Source organism: Rana temporaria, chromosome 5 (assembly GCF_905171775.1).
Source record: "Rana temporaria chromosome 5, aRanTem1.1, whole genome shotgun sequence".
In the NCBI taxonomy this organism is placed as follows: Eukaryota; Metazoa; Chordata; class Amphibia; order Anura; family Ranidae; genus Rana; species Rana temporaria.
In genome coordinates this window covers 10236070-10251232 of record NC_053493.1, presented here as the reverse complement: position 1 = coordinate 10251232, position 15163 = coordinate 10236070, and the positions used below count along the sequence as shown (strand labels likewise).

The following is a 15163-nucleotide window of genomic DNA, read 5'->3' as shown; positions in this document are numbered from 1 at the left end:
CGCAGTCTGATAATCTTGTGCAGTATGTCCGCAGTCTGATAATTTTGTTCAGTATGTCCGCAGTCTCTGGTAATCTTGTACAGTATGTCCGCAGTCTCTGGTAATCTCCTGCAGTATGTCTGCAATTTCTGGTTGTCTCTTGCAATATGTCCACAGTCTCTGATAATCTTGTGCAGTATGTCCGCAGTCTGGTAATGTCATGCAGTATGTCCGCAGTCTGGTAATCTAATGCAGTATGTCCGCAGTCTCTGGTAATCTTGGGCAGTATGTCCGCAGTCTGGTAATGTCATGCAGTATGTCCGCAGTCTGGTAATGTCATGCAGTATGTCCGCAGTCTGGTAATCTAATGCAGTATGTCCGAAGTCTCTGGTAATGTCATGCAGTATGTCCGCAGTCTGGTAATCTAATGCAGTATGTCCGCAGTCTGGTAATCTTGGGCAGTATGTCCGCAGTCTCTGGTAATGTCATGCAGTATGTCTGCAGTCTCTGGTAATGTCATGCAGTATGTCCGCAGTCTCTGGTAATGTCATGCAGTATGTCCGCAGTCTCTGGTAACCTTGTGCAGTATGTCCGCAGTCTCTGGTAACCTTGTGCAGTATGTCCGCAGTCTCTGGTAACCTCATGCAGTATGTCTGCAGTCTGGTAATCTCGTACAATATGTCCGCAGTCTGGTATCTCGTACAATATGTCCGCTGTCTGGTAATCTCCTGCAGTATGTCCACAATCTCTGGTTATCTCGTGCAGTATGTCTGCACTCCCTGACCCTCTCCTGTAGTATGTGTATTATTGTGCCACTTTACTTGCTCAATTATTTGGGATTGCTCCACTGCTCAGTGAGTGGTAATGATGTGCATTAACCTATAGCAACCAATCAGTGAGCGCTAATAATGTGCAGTAACCTCTAGCAACCAATTGGCAAGCAGACATTATGTGTTGTAACCTCTAGCAACCAGCCAGTGAGCGGTAAGGATAGGCTATAACCTCTGGCAAACAATTGCAATCGCTGCGTGATCTGCTTCAGTAAACTGATTTTGAGTCTATCTCAGAATGGAGGGGGGGGGGGCAAGAAAATGTTTGCCCAGGGCCCAATCAAAATTAAAGACGGCCCTGAAAACAGTACAGTTGTAGGGGGGGTGTTTAACCACTTCCATACAGGGCACTTACGCACCTTCCCGCCCAAGCCAATTTTCAGCTTTCAGCACTGTCGCACTTTGAATGGCAATTGCGCGGTCATGCTTCACTGTACCCAAACAAAATTGGCGTCCTTTTTTCCCCACAAATAGAGCTTTCTTTTGGTGGTATTTGATCACCTCTGCGATTTTTTTTTTTGCGCAACAACTAAAAAAAGACTGAAAATTTTGAAAAAAAAATATGTTTTTTTTTTTTTTGGAAATAAGTAAGTTTTCTCTTTCAATTACGGGCACTGATATGGCGGCACTGATGGGCACAGATGAGATGGCACTGATGGACATCGATGAGGTAGTACTGAGGGGCACAGATGAGGTGGCACTGATTGGCGGCGCTGGTATGCGCCACTGATGGGCACTCATAGGCGGCACTGATGGGCACACATAGGCAGCACTGATGGGCACACATAGGCGGCACTGATGGGCACTCATGGGCGGCACTGATGGGCACTCATGGGCGGCACTGATGGGCACTCATGGGCGGCACTGATGGGCACTCATGGGCGGCACAGATGGGCACTCATGGGCGGCACAGATGGGTGGCACAGATGGGCACTGTGGGGTGGCACAGATGGGCACTGTGGGGTGGCACTGATGGACACTGTGGGGTGGCACTGATGGACACTGTGGGGTGGCACTGATTTACTTATGTTGTCAGTCAGTGCCCATTTGTGGGCACTGATTGGCATCTTTTTTTTTTCCAGACTTTTTTTTATTTTTATTTCCAGACTTTATTTTTTATTTTTTCCCAGACTTTTTTTTGGCCCCCTTTTTTTTTTTTTGCCCTTCCCTGGTGGTCCAGGGTGGGCTTCCCAAGTGGCGATCCGAGGGGGGGCTGCGCTGATAAACAATCAGCGCGAACCCCCCCCTGTCAGGAGAGCCGCCGATCGGCTCTCTTCTACTCGCGTCTGTCAGACGCGAGTGAGGAAGAGCCATCAACGGCTCTTCCTGTTTACATCGTGATCAGCCGTGGTTGGACACGGCTGATCACGTGGGAGACTCTTTACCGAGATCGGTGTTGCGGGGTGTCAGACTGACACCCTGCAACAACGATCGCCGCGATGCGCGCCCCCGGAGGCGCGCAGCGGCTCAGAATCCTGAGGACGTCATATGACGTCCAGTCAGGATTCTACAACCACTTTGCCGACGTCAATTTGTCATTGGCGGGCAGCAAGTGGTTAAAGTGGGGGGGGGCACTGACAGTCAATCTGCGGGGTACATTCCTCTATATTGGTAGCAGAGTTAGGCCTTGTACACACGGTCGGACCAAACCGATGAGACTGGTCCGTCGGTTCGTTTTCAGCGGTTCACCTCTGAAGTGGCCTGACGGCCTGATATGTGTACACACCATCAGTCCAAAATCCGAGCGGGTCAGAACGCGGTGACATAAAACACACGACGTGCTGAATAAAATTAAGTTCAATGCTTCCAAGCATGCGTCGACTTGATTCTGAGCATGCGCGGGTTTTGAACCGATGCTTTTGTGTACTAACCATCGGTTTGGTCCAGCGGTTCGGTTTTGAAGCATGTTTAGAAATTTTGGACCGAAGGAAACCAGACCGCTAGCCTATACACACGGTCGGTTTGGTCCGATGAAACTGAACTTCGGTTCATTCTCAGCGGACCAAACCGACCGTGTGTACGGGGTCCAAGTAGCACAATCGGTGTAAGAAGCTCAGATGAGCACGATACAAGACCTGGTTACCTCTTCATACAGTACGGAGCAGATTATGACGACAGTGGAAGTAGATTGCAAGCTCTTTGAACCAGCCAGGAATTTTACCAAAAAAGAACCACATTAATTTATTTAAACAATACACTTTATCAATAGAACTAGATTGATGATTAAAACAGTCCAAACAGTTGCACACAATAAGTCCAAGTCATTGCTCTCTGCAAACACATTTTTTTTATTTGTTTATTTAACATTTTTAAGCAACATTTGATACATTCATTAATGTTTCAGATAAGACCCCACACCACCCAACAAAAAGAAAAATTCTGCAATCAACAAGGCTAAATTTGGTAACACAGGCAAACAGCTGGGGGGATGTCAGGGTAACACAGTCAAACAGCTGAAGGAGTCTCAGAACTGATACCGCAGACAGGTGCTCGGGGACAACATTCTGTAATTTTGTAAAATTTGAGCAGTTCAGTACTTTTTTTTGTAAGGATTTCATGGCTCATAAGTTGGGACCAACTCACCAAATTAGAAGACGTTGGCCCTTGCAGACCTAAAGTCCCAGAAAAATGTAAAATATTTTAACCACTTCCCTACCGCTGGATGTCATATCATATGATGTCCTGGTCTTTAGGGGAGGATATCTGAATGATGGGTGCAGCTACTGGCATCATTCAGATATCATTCATGGCAGCCGGCGATTTTGTGCACTATAAGCCCTCACACTCACAGGGGCCTCACAGCCGCCTAACTTACCCAATGCATTACCCCAGTTTTGAGGGACAGGGGACCTTAACGTTGCTATGCTCAGGCAGCATTAAGAGCCCTGACTCAGGAACAGGGCCGCCTGCGTCCTTAACAACCAGTGAATATCGGTGACACCACCCCTTGTGATGTCAATGACCCAGCATGCCCTCAGTCAATGACGTCACAAGGGGACGGGTTCAGCAGGTGACATCACTTAGTGGCCCCTGCCCCTTAGGTATTAAAGAGCAGGATCTGGGGGCCACCTTGTTAAAGGGGGCTTCCAGATTCCGATAAGCTCCCCTGCCCGCAGACCCCCACAATCACCGGCCAGGGTTGAGGGAAAGAGGCTCTTGTCCTTAAATTATTTTTCCCATCATGGATGTGAGTGGGGCCCCATGTCAAGTTTTGCCTAAGGCCTCACAAAGCCTAGAGCCGCCTCTGGGAGTTCCTGTCTTTTTGTCCCAATCAGATTAAAGGGTCCTGATAGGTCAAGGTCATTCTACAGAAGCTATATAGAAAAGGTTAGAGAGGTCAGGGACTTAGCTGTGATAGATGACGCAGACACCGGCATCGATAAAACCAGACAGTGGTTCAAACCCTTCCACATTGCATCCAGAACTGAATGAACTGAAAATGAAGATTTGGCTTTAGATACTCTTGCTCAGGGGGTCTATTTATAAAAACAATTCAGATGGGATTCACAAATTTCCTCCAAGAGTAAGTTAGATCCAGTTGGCAGTGGAGGCCCGTGAATTGTGAGCGCACGGCCCCCTGTCCTTTCAGGACGCCGGATGCATGGACTCCTATGGCGGGGGTGGGTGTTTTTTTTTAACCACTTCAGCCCCGGAGGATTTGGCTGCCCAATGACCAATGCCAACCCGCATACAATCGTATGCATTATACTGTAAGCATATCCTCCCCCACAAAACTAATCACAACCTTGGGAATTCATGCAACAAGATGAAGAAGACTTGGCGGTGATTTAGGCAGAACTTATATGTTGAATATGGTTACCAGTAAACCACTTCAGCCTTATTTTTTGCGATTCGGCACGGCGTCGCTTTAATTGACAATTGCGTGATCGTGTGACGTTGCACCCAAACAAAATTTACATCTTTTTTTTTTCCACAAATAGAGCTTTCTTTTGGTGGTATTTGATCACCTTTGCGGTTTTTATTTTTTGCGCTATAAACAAAAAAAGAACGACAATTTTGAAAAAAAAAAAGCTATATTTTGATTGGTTTGCGCAAAAGTTATAGCGTCTACAAAATAGGGGTTAGTTTTATGGCATTTTTATTATTATTATATTTTTTTACTAGTTATGGCGGTGATCTACGATTTTTATTGTGACTGTGACATTACGGCAGACACGTCGAACACTTTTGACTCTATTTTGGGACCATTGTCATTTATACAGCGATCAGTGCTATAAAAATGCACTGATTACTGTGTAAATTACACTGGCAGGGAAGGGGGTTAACCCCTAGGGGGCGATAAAGGGGTTAAGTGTGTCCTAGAAAGTGATTCTAATTGTGTGGGGACTGTGACACGACATTGATCACTGCTCCCAATGACAGGAAGCAGACGATCAGTGTCCTGTCAAAAGGCACAACAGGAAGATGCCTTGTTTACACAGGCACGCCCCCACCGCACGGCATCTTAAAGGGGACGTACCTGTACGCCCTTTTGCCTACCACTGCCATTCTGCCGACCTATATCAGCGTGCAGTGGTTGGCAAGTGGTTAGGCACCTGATTAGAGCCAGAGGCCCTAATAGGCTTTAAAAAAGGGAGGGCTCTGGGCGCAGAGAGTTTGCCCTGATCCCACCCTGTTGTGTGACCATAGCAAATTAAGTTTCGCAATTTTTTACACCACAGTGCCTCCCCGCCAATCAGGAGGCAGGTCAGTGCCAGGTGATCCTATTGAATGCTCAGTGCTTTGGCGAAAGAGGAGACACACAGGTGAGGAAGCTGGAGGATTGGACTCCTCCACCTCCTCCGCTGCTGCCCGCACTGAGACACAGGGGCAAAGGACCCAACAGCTGGACCTCCCGTGGCATTTTGCAGGTCTGTCCTGGGCACCTTCATTCCAGGACAATACAGTGTCCCGGAATGAAACTGACACAGTCACCCCCCGGGCCAATCTGATGCCCCCAAAAAAGGCCGCCACATTACTGCTTTACTCACTGACATTACTTGTCCTGGCCCCCTGCTTGTGATTGGAGAAATCATAAATCCCACCTATTGTGTCCAATCACTGTGCTGTGATTCGTTACAGCACAAGCTGATTTTTGGGAAGGGGGGGTGTTCCTGAATATCGGCCTAAACTGAGAAAAAAAATATATAATTTTTTGTAAAAATTGGGATATTTATTATAGCAAAAAGTAAAAAATATTGTGTTTTTTCTTTTCAAAATTGTCGCTCTTTTTTTTTTGTTTATAGCGCAAAAAATAAAAACCGCAGAGGTGATCAAATACCACCAAAAGAAAGCTCTATTTGTGGGGGAAAAAAGGACAAAAATGTTGTTTGGGAGCCACGTCGCACGACCGTGCAATTGTCAGTTAAATCGACGCAGTGACGGAAGCTGAAATTTCGCCTGGGCAGGAAGGGGGTATATGTGCCCAGTAAGCAAGTGGTTAAAGACATGTTAATTCCTGGATATTAAATGCGATGATCAACTTGAGTATTCCTTCTGTCATGTTCCTCTGAGGTTTACCTAATAATAGGTGACATCACTCACGGGGTCACCGTAGACCTCCAGTTCACAAATGGACAGGAATTCAGCGCGCACCGGGATCACCACACTGACGTATCGACCCTCCATCCCATAACAGGAGAAAGTTGTTGTAGGGTCAGTAATTTGGGTGACCTTACCGCACCTGTGGAAGACAAATAAGGACCAAGACAATGATACAGAAAATGGCACTTGTTCACCTATGAGAGATTTACAAAATGGGTTCATAGTATACATACGTCAATTGTTAAAAACCTCTTTAACCACTTGCCATCCACGTTATAGCTACCTGAATTTCTGGGAGGCCGTCAATAGGGTCCCGGCCCCTTACCATGTGATCAGCTGTGTGACAGGAAGTCAGGTAAATCTGTGGGTGTTGTCACAGATGGGAGATACATTTCTGCCTTGTTTAGACAATACACCAATTGTTATTGGGTGTCGGCTGCAAAACTAGCCAGAAAAGGTCTAAGGGCGTTGGAAAACTTCAGCTGTTCAGAATGAGTCAATTAAGGCCTCTATAAGTAATCCAGAGGATTACCACTGATTTGCTGCATCCTGAGGCTTTGTGAGTGAGGAGAGCAGTGTACTGAAAGTCTTCTGAGGAGGTGAGGAGGATTGATTTTTCTGTGTGATAAAAAATCAAAAAGACTATTGTTTTTCTGCTGTATGATCAGCAGTGTCTACCCAGCAGTAGGCTGTGCCAGACTCAATAGATAGGTTCCTGTGTGGTGAAGATAGACGCCCCAAGTGACCAGGGTTTATTTTATGTTTGATTTTGTTTATGCTGTTTGGATGCTTGCACTTGTTTCCAGCAAGAATAAACCAAAATCTTTGTTTTCAATCTTCTTCGACTGCCTGTCTGTATAAATTCAGTGGCCCAGATTCAAGAAGCAATTGCGCCTGTGTAACCATAGGTTACACAGCGCAATTGCTTACTTGCTCCGGCATTACGAATGCTCCTGATTCAGGAACATCATAACGCCTACTGCAGCCTAAAATCTGCGTGGCATAAGGCTCTTATGCCACGCATATTTTAGGCTGCATTCTTGCGATGACCGCTAGGGGGCGCTCCCATTGTGCTCAGTGTATAGTATGCAAATTGCATACTAACACCGATTCACAATGTTGCGCGAGCCCTGCGTACGCAAGTTACGTAATTTCTGTACGGCGTGTTTAGCGTAAGGCTGCCCCTTCTAATAGTAGGGGCAGCCAATGCTAAAGTATACCGTATAATCGTTCCCGCGTCGCGAAATTTGAATTTCACGTTGTTTGCGTAAGTGATTCGTGAATGGCGCTGGACGCCATTCACGTTCACTTGGAAGCAAATGACGTCCTTGCGACGTCATTTGCCGCAATGCACGTCGGGAAAGTTTCCCGACGGAGCATGCGCTCTACGCTCAGCGTGGGAGCGCGCCTAATTTAAATGATTCCCGCCCCCTACGGGATCATTTAAATTGCGTGCTCTAGCGCCGGGCAATTTTGCCGGCGCGCCCGCGCAATTCACGGAGCTTCTGCTCCGTGAATCAAGGGCAGCAGAACAAATTTGCGGGGGTGCAGGGCAAAATCGTTGCCCTGCGCCTCTGTAAATAATGCGCAGATCTCTTTGAATCCGGCCTAGTGTGTAGTGAACTCATCCAGAGGGTCACACACCCCGCTACCGAGCTAACCCCTTATATATGGTGGAGTGCTGCGGGCAATTAAAGTAAACCCAAAATGGAGGAGATACTGAAACAGCTGGCTATAGCAAATGCAAATCAACAACAGGCAAATGCAGGTTTGCAGCGGAGCATTGCAGCTCAACAACAGGTTCACCAAGAGAGCATTGCAGCTCAACAACAGGTTCACCAAGAGAGCATTGCAGCTCAACAACAGGCTCACCAAGAGAGCATTGCAGGCTTGGAACAGAGACACCAGCAGCAAATAGAGGCCATCGTGAAACAGCTTCAGAGACAGCAGACCGAGGCTGGGAGTCAGGCCAGTAACATACCGACTTTTCGGGTAAGACACTTATTGCCAAAGATGACTGCAGATGAGGACCCTGAGAAGTTTCTGACCTTGTTTGAGAGAGCAGCGGAAAGAGAGAGTTGGCCTAAATACCAGTGGGCTGGACTAGTGGCCCCCCTATTATCTGGAGAAGCCCAAAAGGCATATTTTGATTTGGAGCTTTTTGGATGCAAAAAACTATGATCGATTAAAAGAGGAAATATTGGCATGTTTCGGTGTAACCCTGGATGTCCGTGCTCAGCGGGTCCACAATTGGAGTTATCAGCAAAGGAAGCCACCTCGGTCGCAGATGTATGACCTCATCCATTTGGCTAGGAAATGGCTGCAGCCAGAAACTCTGTCCGGACCAAAAATTTTGAGCGAGTAGTCATGGACAAATTTCTTAGGTCTCTTCCTAACACCCTGCAGAAATGGGTGAACCATGGTGGTCCGGAAACTGCAGACAAACTTGTAGACCTGGTCGAAAGGTACCTAACAACAGAGAATTTGTCCTCTTCCACCAGAGACGCACAGACTTTTCACCCCAAGACCAGACCCTCCCCACCTATAGGTAAGACTGCATCAAGCAAAAAAGGTGGAGTTGCGCTTAAAAATGTGAGTATGCCTTATCAAGGTCATGTACAAATATGTGAAAAATTCACAAACACAAATAATACATATAGTCCAATTATCAAATATTCAAACAATAAAAGTCCAACAGCGTGTCCAATCTATGTAGTATTAATGCTGCTGCAAAGATGAAAGGTCTGGAACCACCACCCAATAGAAATGCTGACCCTTACCAGAATCTGAGATCCTGACGGATCAGATAATGCAGAATAGCCAAATCAAATGGATAACAACGTGGCCTGCCTCTTGATAAGATCTTCCAAGGAGTCACCGATCCACCGACGGAGCAGCCAAAAAAAATGATACTAACATAGTGTAAATCTGTGTAATGATCAACGCACACAGGACATCCCCCAGTGAGTGATAACGAACAATGTGAGATAGAAAAGGGTAACCACCACCGATGAACACACTGACCCTTACCAGAGCCACTGATCCCTAGGGATCAGGTATAGCAGAGGGGATATAAACGGCATGGAAGACGCAGCGTCCCAATGGTAGTGTCCTCAGAATCACCAATGAATAACAGGATGTTCATAGGGAAGAAAACTCACAATAGTGTGATACCGCATACATTTTTTTATAAAAAAGTAAGCAACACACTTACAATTACGAAGTTTAAAATCAGCATATAAGAGCCGGCCGGCATGTCAGAACGGAATCGTCCTCAGCGTGCGGTGACGTCAGCACGTCACCTCCCGACGTTTCGTCTAAGATAGACTTGATCACAGGAATGAGGAGACGTTCTGCGTCACCGCATATGAACATAGGGGGGGCGGAGTCAGCATCAGACACAAGTCTCAAACGGCCGCATATCTGCCATTTTAATTAAGGGAAAAAGTAAGGGAAAAACTATCAGGTACTAGTACAGATGGAAACATAGCAGATAAGTGCTAAGGACTATTGCCAAATGATTGGACCTCATTTACGAGAATAATGCCTCTTGGGGGAAGACATATAGGAAACATAAAATACATGGACTTGTATCCGCCGTTTGAAACCAATGTCTGGGCAAACAATTTATATCGATGCCACATCATAAAACGGAACAAGGTGTTAACAAAGTTCCCAAAACAACATATAGAGATATGCATAAATCCAGAAAACAAAATGCAAAAACTCCTGTATGTATAAATTATAAAGCAATGTAAGCCCATATTATAAGCAAGGTATATACATCAGAAATTAAATTGAATAATGAAAAAATAAACAAAAAAAGAGGGAAGTATCCAAACTAATGGAAACGTCCAGAGGTATGAATGAATTATATACATACCACCCAAAAACATTGAAAAAGATAATAATAATAATAATAATAATAATAAATATAATACAAATACAAATAAATTTTAAAAAATGTAAAAAAATGAATAAACACATCCTAAGAGTTGTCGATGAAGCAGTTAACATCTACCTCTATGTTAAGACCAAACGGTTCATAACATTTCAGCGTATGAACCCACATCATCTCAGTTCTAGAGATGCTCCTCACCAAGTCGCTGCCTCTCCAGTGGGCCTGGAATTTTTCTATTCCCAGAAAGATGGTGCCTGTAGGATCGGGAAAACCACTATAGATGTTGGCCAAATGTTCATTCAAAGGTATTTGTAAGGAACGTTTGGTTCTGCCCACATATTGAAGCCCACAAGAGCATTGGAGTAGATAGACGACTCCCGTGGTAGAACACGTGATGAATGATTCAATTGGAAAACTTTTGGATGATTGACTTGAACAAAAGCTGGTGGTTTTTTTAGGGGTACGGTTGTTAACCGCACAAATATGGCACCTGACACATTTAAAAAAAAACACAAGTCCAGACAAAAACATAGATGGAATCTTAGGTGGATCCAATACATTGGGTGCCAGCTTGTCTTTCAAAGATGATGAGCCCCTAAACACCACACAGGGTTTGTCAGGCAAGATAGCGCTCAAAACCTTGTCACTTTTTAGAACATGCCATTGCTTGGCCATAATATGCCTGACATTGGCATGTTGACAGGAATAGTCAGTTACAAAGGGAGTTTTGAAACAACCCACTTGGTCACGTTTGGGTTTGGTCTGAAGTAAGTCCTCTCGATTGGTGTTGGTTACCAACTCTAGTGTATCCAAAAGAGAGCTACGACAATAACCTTTTTCAATAAAACGTTCTGTCAAAACACCAGCCTGACCAAGAAAAGTGTTGTGTTCACTACAGTTCCTTCTGAGACAAAGGAATTGGCCCTTGTGTACAGCTTTGAGCCATGTGGCATGATGACAGCTGTCACATGGGATGAAGGAGTTCCTATCTGTGGTTTTAAAATAGGTAGGATTGACAAACCTATCATTTTCAACAGAAATGTCCAAGTCCAAAAAATTAATTTTGTCCTTGCTGGCCTCATAATTGAGAACTATACCCCTATTGTTAGAATTAAGGAATGTCATGAAACAAGACAATTCCTCCTCGGAGCCGCTCCATAGGAGGAGGATGTCGTCAATGTATCTGGCCCACAGCAAAATCTGGGGCCTAGAAATAACATCGACGACATCCTCCTCCCACTTGGCCAAAAATAAATTTGCCAAGCTGGGGGCATATTTAGCCCCCATGGCAACTCCTCTATCTTGCCTGTAATAATGCCCATCATGCCAAAAAAAGTTATGAGAGGCAGCATACTGTAACAGTTCCATAATGAAGGAAATCGGAATCTCAGGAAGACCTGAGTCTCTTTCCAAAAAGTGAACGTAGTAACCCGGGGGCGGGCCAAATTGGCCTTGCTGATTCCCCCCTCATCTCCCTGTAGTGGGAGCATAAGGTACTGATGATTTATTTATCTTATGATGGCCTTTGGGTGTATTACTGGCATTGGTGCGGATATGGCTACCTTATGCTCCCACTACCGGGAGAGGAGGGGGGAATCAGCGAGGCCAATTTGGCCCGCCCCCGGGTTACTACGTTCAACCCTGGGGACAAGGTGCAGTGGGGCGACCTAATGCACCAGCCTTACGAGGTCGAGGTACTTTCAATGACCCACCCCCAGGCCCACCCCCAGGTTACCCTTCCAACTATGTTGGTGGACAATCAACATTACCAGACACAGGTCAAAGTAATTCGTACATTGAGGGCCCTCACCCAAAGGTATAGGGATAATGATGTTGTGCATTATGCAGGGAATTTCGAACCTGATTATAATGTACTTACTCATAATAGTTTTCTCCCTTTGGGCAATTTTCATAATCCCGAGAGTGATAACTTCTTCTCAATACCTACCAATAGTCAGGCCCAATCTTCAGGACCATATGAGTTTGGCTATCATAGTCAGCCAATCAACCATTCCCAATCTAATTGGGGTTTTCCCCGGGCAGGACAAGGTACCAAAAGGTTGGCAGAACTAAAAGAGGGGTCAGAGGGGGGCGACATATGAAGTCCAAAAAGGTCCAAAACATAACAGGGACCGGTATTTTTAATTTGAGTTCTCACAATTTATCCAATTCTGAGTTATGTGTTCTGGATAAGGGTTTGAAATACGCCCCACCCAAGAATATTAATAAATTCAGAACCTATATGGATATACACAAATTTGTGCGTAAATTAAATATCCAGCGTTATGTGTCATCCAACCCTTTTAACCCCTCCAAAACTATAGCCTCCAACTATGTTCACTCTGGCTTGGCGAATGCCTCAACGTATAACCCCCCGGGACATTTGCCCGCCTCCCTGAGGGTGTTTAGGGACTTGACCGCGCAATTGTCATTCAAAGTGCATCAGCACTGAAAGCTGAAAATTGGTCTGGGCAGGAGGGGGGTTTAAGTGCCCAGTAAGCAATTGGTAAAGAACAATAAATGTGGCCAGAAATACATCTTTATAGCCACAGAGCAGAGAAATGATAACTCCTGGGGGCAATTTCTATCTTTTGGGTTTGCATTGCAGGCACTATGATCAATGAGAAGCTTAGGGCTATTTATTTTTAAAGATACTCATACAAAGTATATCAAAGTGTGGTCTCCTTGGGTGGGATATCATAGAGCCATTGGATTTGACCATCTTGACCATCCCCTGCTTCTCTCCCCCCTAGCAGTAATTCCTCTTTTCTTTTATCCATAACCCCTCCTTTTCTTTAGACTCTCGTTCTCCTTTTCTTGTTTTTTTCTTTTGCCTCCACATTCCCCTTTTTACTCTAAAGATTTAACATAAGACGTAATTTTGAGAGGTTAGTAAAGTATTCACAAAGCACTTGCTTGTTACGTTGCACCGGCGTACCGTAAATTTGAAGGCGTAAGCCGGCGTAAGTGTAAGTGGGTGTGCCCTTATGCAAATGATGGGCTGAACGTGGAGCAGTGGATTACGCCCGGCGTATCATAGACGGAGCATGCGCAGTCACGTGGACGTATGATCGCTTCCCTGTGTGCATGCTCACAACTACGCCGGCCCAACTTCCTGGGATACGCCGGCCCACCGGCTTACGCCGAGCGCATAAATACGCCCAGACATGCGTCCATCCGGCGCAAAATTACATTCTGCTTTCCCCCCCCCCCCCCGAGCAAGGCAATTTTGTCTGGTCTGGAGATGGCACCTCCTCAAGTGGGCAAGGAGAAAAAGAGGAAGCACAACTTCAACCCTGCTGAGATGGAGATAATTTTGGCGGCACTGACTAAATATGATGCCTCCCTGCATGGTGCCAAAAGTAAGAATACCACCAAGGCACAGAGGAGGGAAATTCTGTCCAAGATTGCCCTGGATGTCAATGCCATTGGCAACGAAAAACGCACTTCTGATGACATCCAGAAGAAGTTGAATGATATGCGACGTCAGGTACGGGACAAGTTGGCCCTGATTAAAAAGCATGCCAGTGGCACGGGAGGAGGACCAGCCTGTTCATTGCGATTGACACCTTCCGAGGAGATTATCGCAAGGTGTCTTTCCCAGGAGCAGGTGGAGGGCGTTGAGGGATATGACTCCACTGATCGGGACTTGAGGACAGGTAATTGTGTTTTATCCTCAATTTGGTGTGTAGCATGTGAGGGGGTGGAAGGGAACATGTGACAAGTGTGTGGGTCCAACAACATGTGATTTTTATGTGTCATCCGCAGATGTGCTGGATGGAGCTGGGCCGTCGTCGGCTGTTGTTCGACCCACACCATCCCCGGAACATCCTGTGGCTCAGTCGGACCCCTTGGGAAGCCTAGGCATGTTGGTGGAGGGGAGTGCCCACACCTCAGCTCTTGAGGTTGTTGTGGAGGAGTCCATTGATCTCCACCAGGAGGACTCCATCTATTTAGAGGAGGTTTCCAGCATCCCTGGACTCTCAACCACCTCCCCTGACCATCAGGTCTACCCCATCCAGGGAAACCCCATTCAGGGGACGGGCCCAAGCCTCTCCTTCCCCCAGGAAGGCTCTAAGGAAGACGAGGGGTGTACCCGGAGCCCTCCAAAAAGGGCTGCAGAAGGAGCAGGGCCGGCAGACCCGCCATATCGGGGCTATGGTGGGTGACCTGCGGCGTGTGGCGGACAGCCTGGCCTCCTCCGCCAAGTCCCAGGCTGAATGTGCAGCGACATTGCAGCAGTCCCTCACCCTGCATGCTGATCAGGGCAGCAAAATGACAGAGAGCCTGCAGGATGTGAGCTCTAACAGTGTGGCGATGGTGACATGCATGGTGGATCAGCAGGCCGCAACAGCAGTCCTCACAGCGGAGGTGAGCAGGTTGGCAGGTGCAGTAGAGGCCAACACTGCTGCTGTGCATGCGGAGGGGAGGCAAACCCGGCGGCACCAGCACCACAATACCACCTGCCAGATGAGGATGCTCGCACAGACAAACTCAGTGCTCACCCGCCTCGCCATCGCTATGGAGGGTAGGCAGTCACCACCTGCCAGGAGTGACCGAGCAGGGGATGATGCTCCTCCCCCCCACCCCAAGCTCCCTCCCGCCAACTGAGGAGCCGGAGCCGTGGCACCCGTGGCACCAGCCTTGGCCCATGTCAGAGCAGATGAGTGCTCATGTATTTTTTATATTCTGCTCAGAGTATGAGCTTTATTATTTTTTGTATCCTGCTCAGAGTATGAGCTTTATTTTTTAAGTTGTAGTTCCTACACACGGTGAGGGGTGTAAACTGCAGTGTGACTGGTGTGTGAATGTGGGGGGGGGGGGGTGACACTCGACTGCTGGCAAAGGGGTGTCACCCTCGGCCGTGTAAATGTGATATGAATGTACAGCAACATAATTGGAGCCTTGC

At 46.7% G+C, this 15163-nt stretch overlaps 1 protein-coding gene across 1 annotated transcript in view; it reads right to left on the bottom strand.

The window, feature by feature from the left end:
* Positions 1–6186: 6186 nt before the first annotated feature.
* Positions 6187–15163, bottom strand: part of LOC120939805 (pentraxin fusion protein-like) — a 47648-nt gene continuing 38671 nt past the window's right edge. The window contains exon 4 of the mRNA XM_040352176.1: positions 6187–6492. Coding sequence (XP_040208110.1) covers positions 6330–6492 — 163 coding nt within the window. The 3' untranslated portion in view covers positions 6187–6329. The remainder of the gene's footprint in view (positions 6493–15163) is intronic.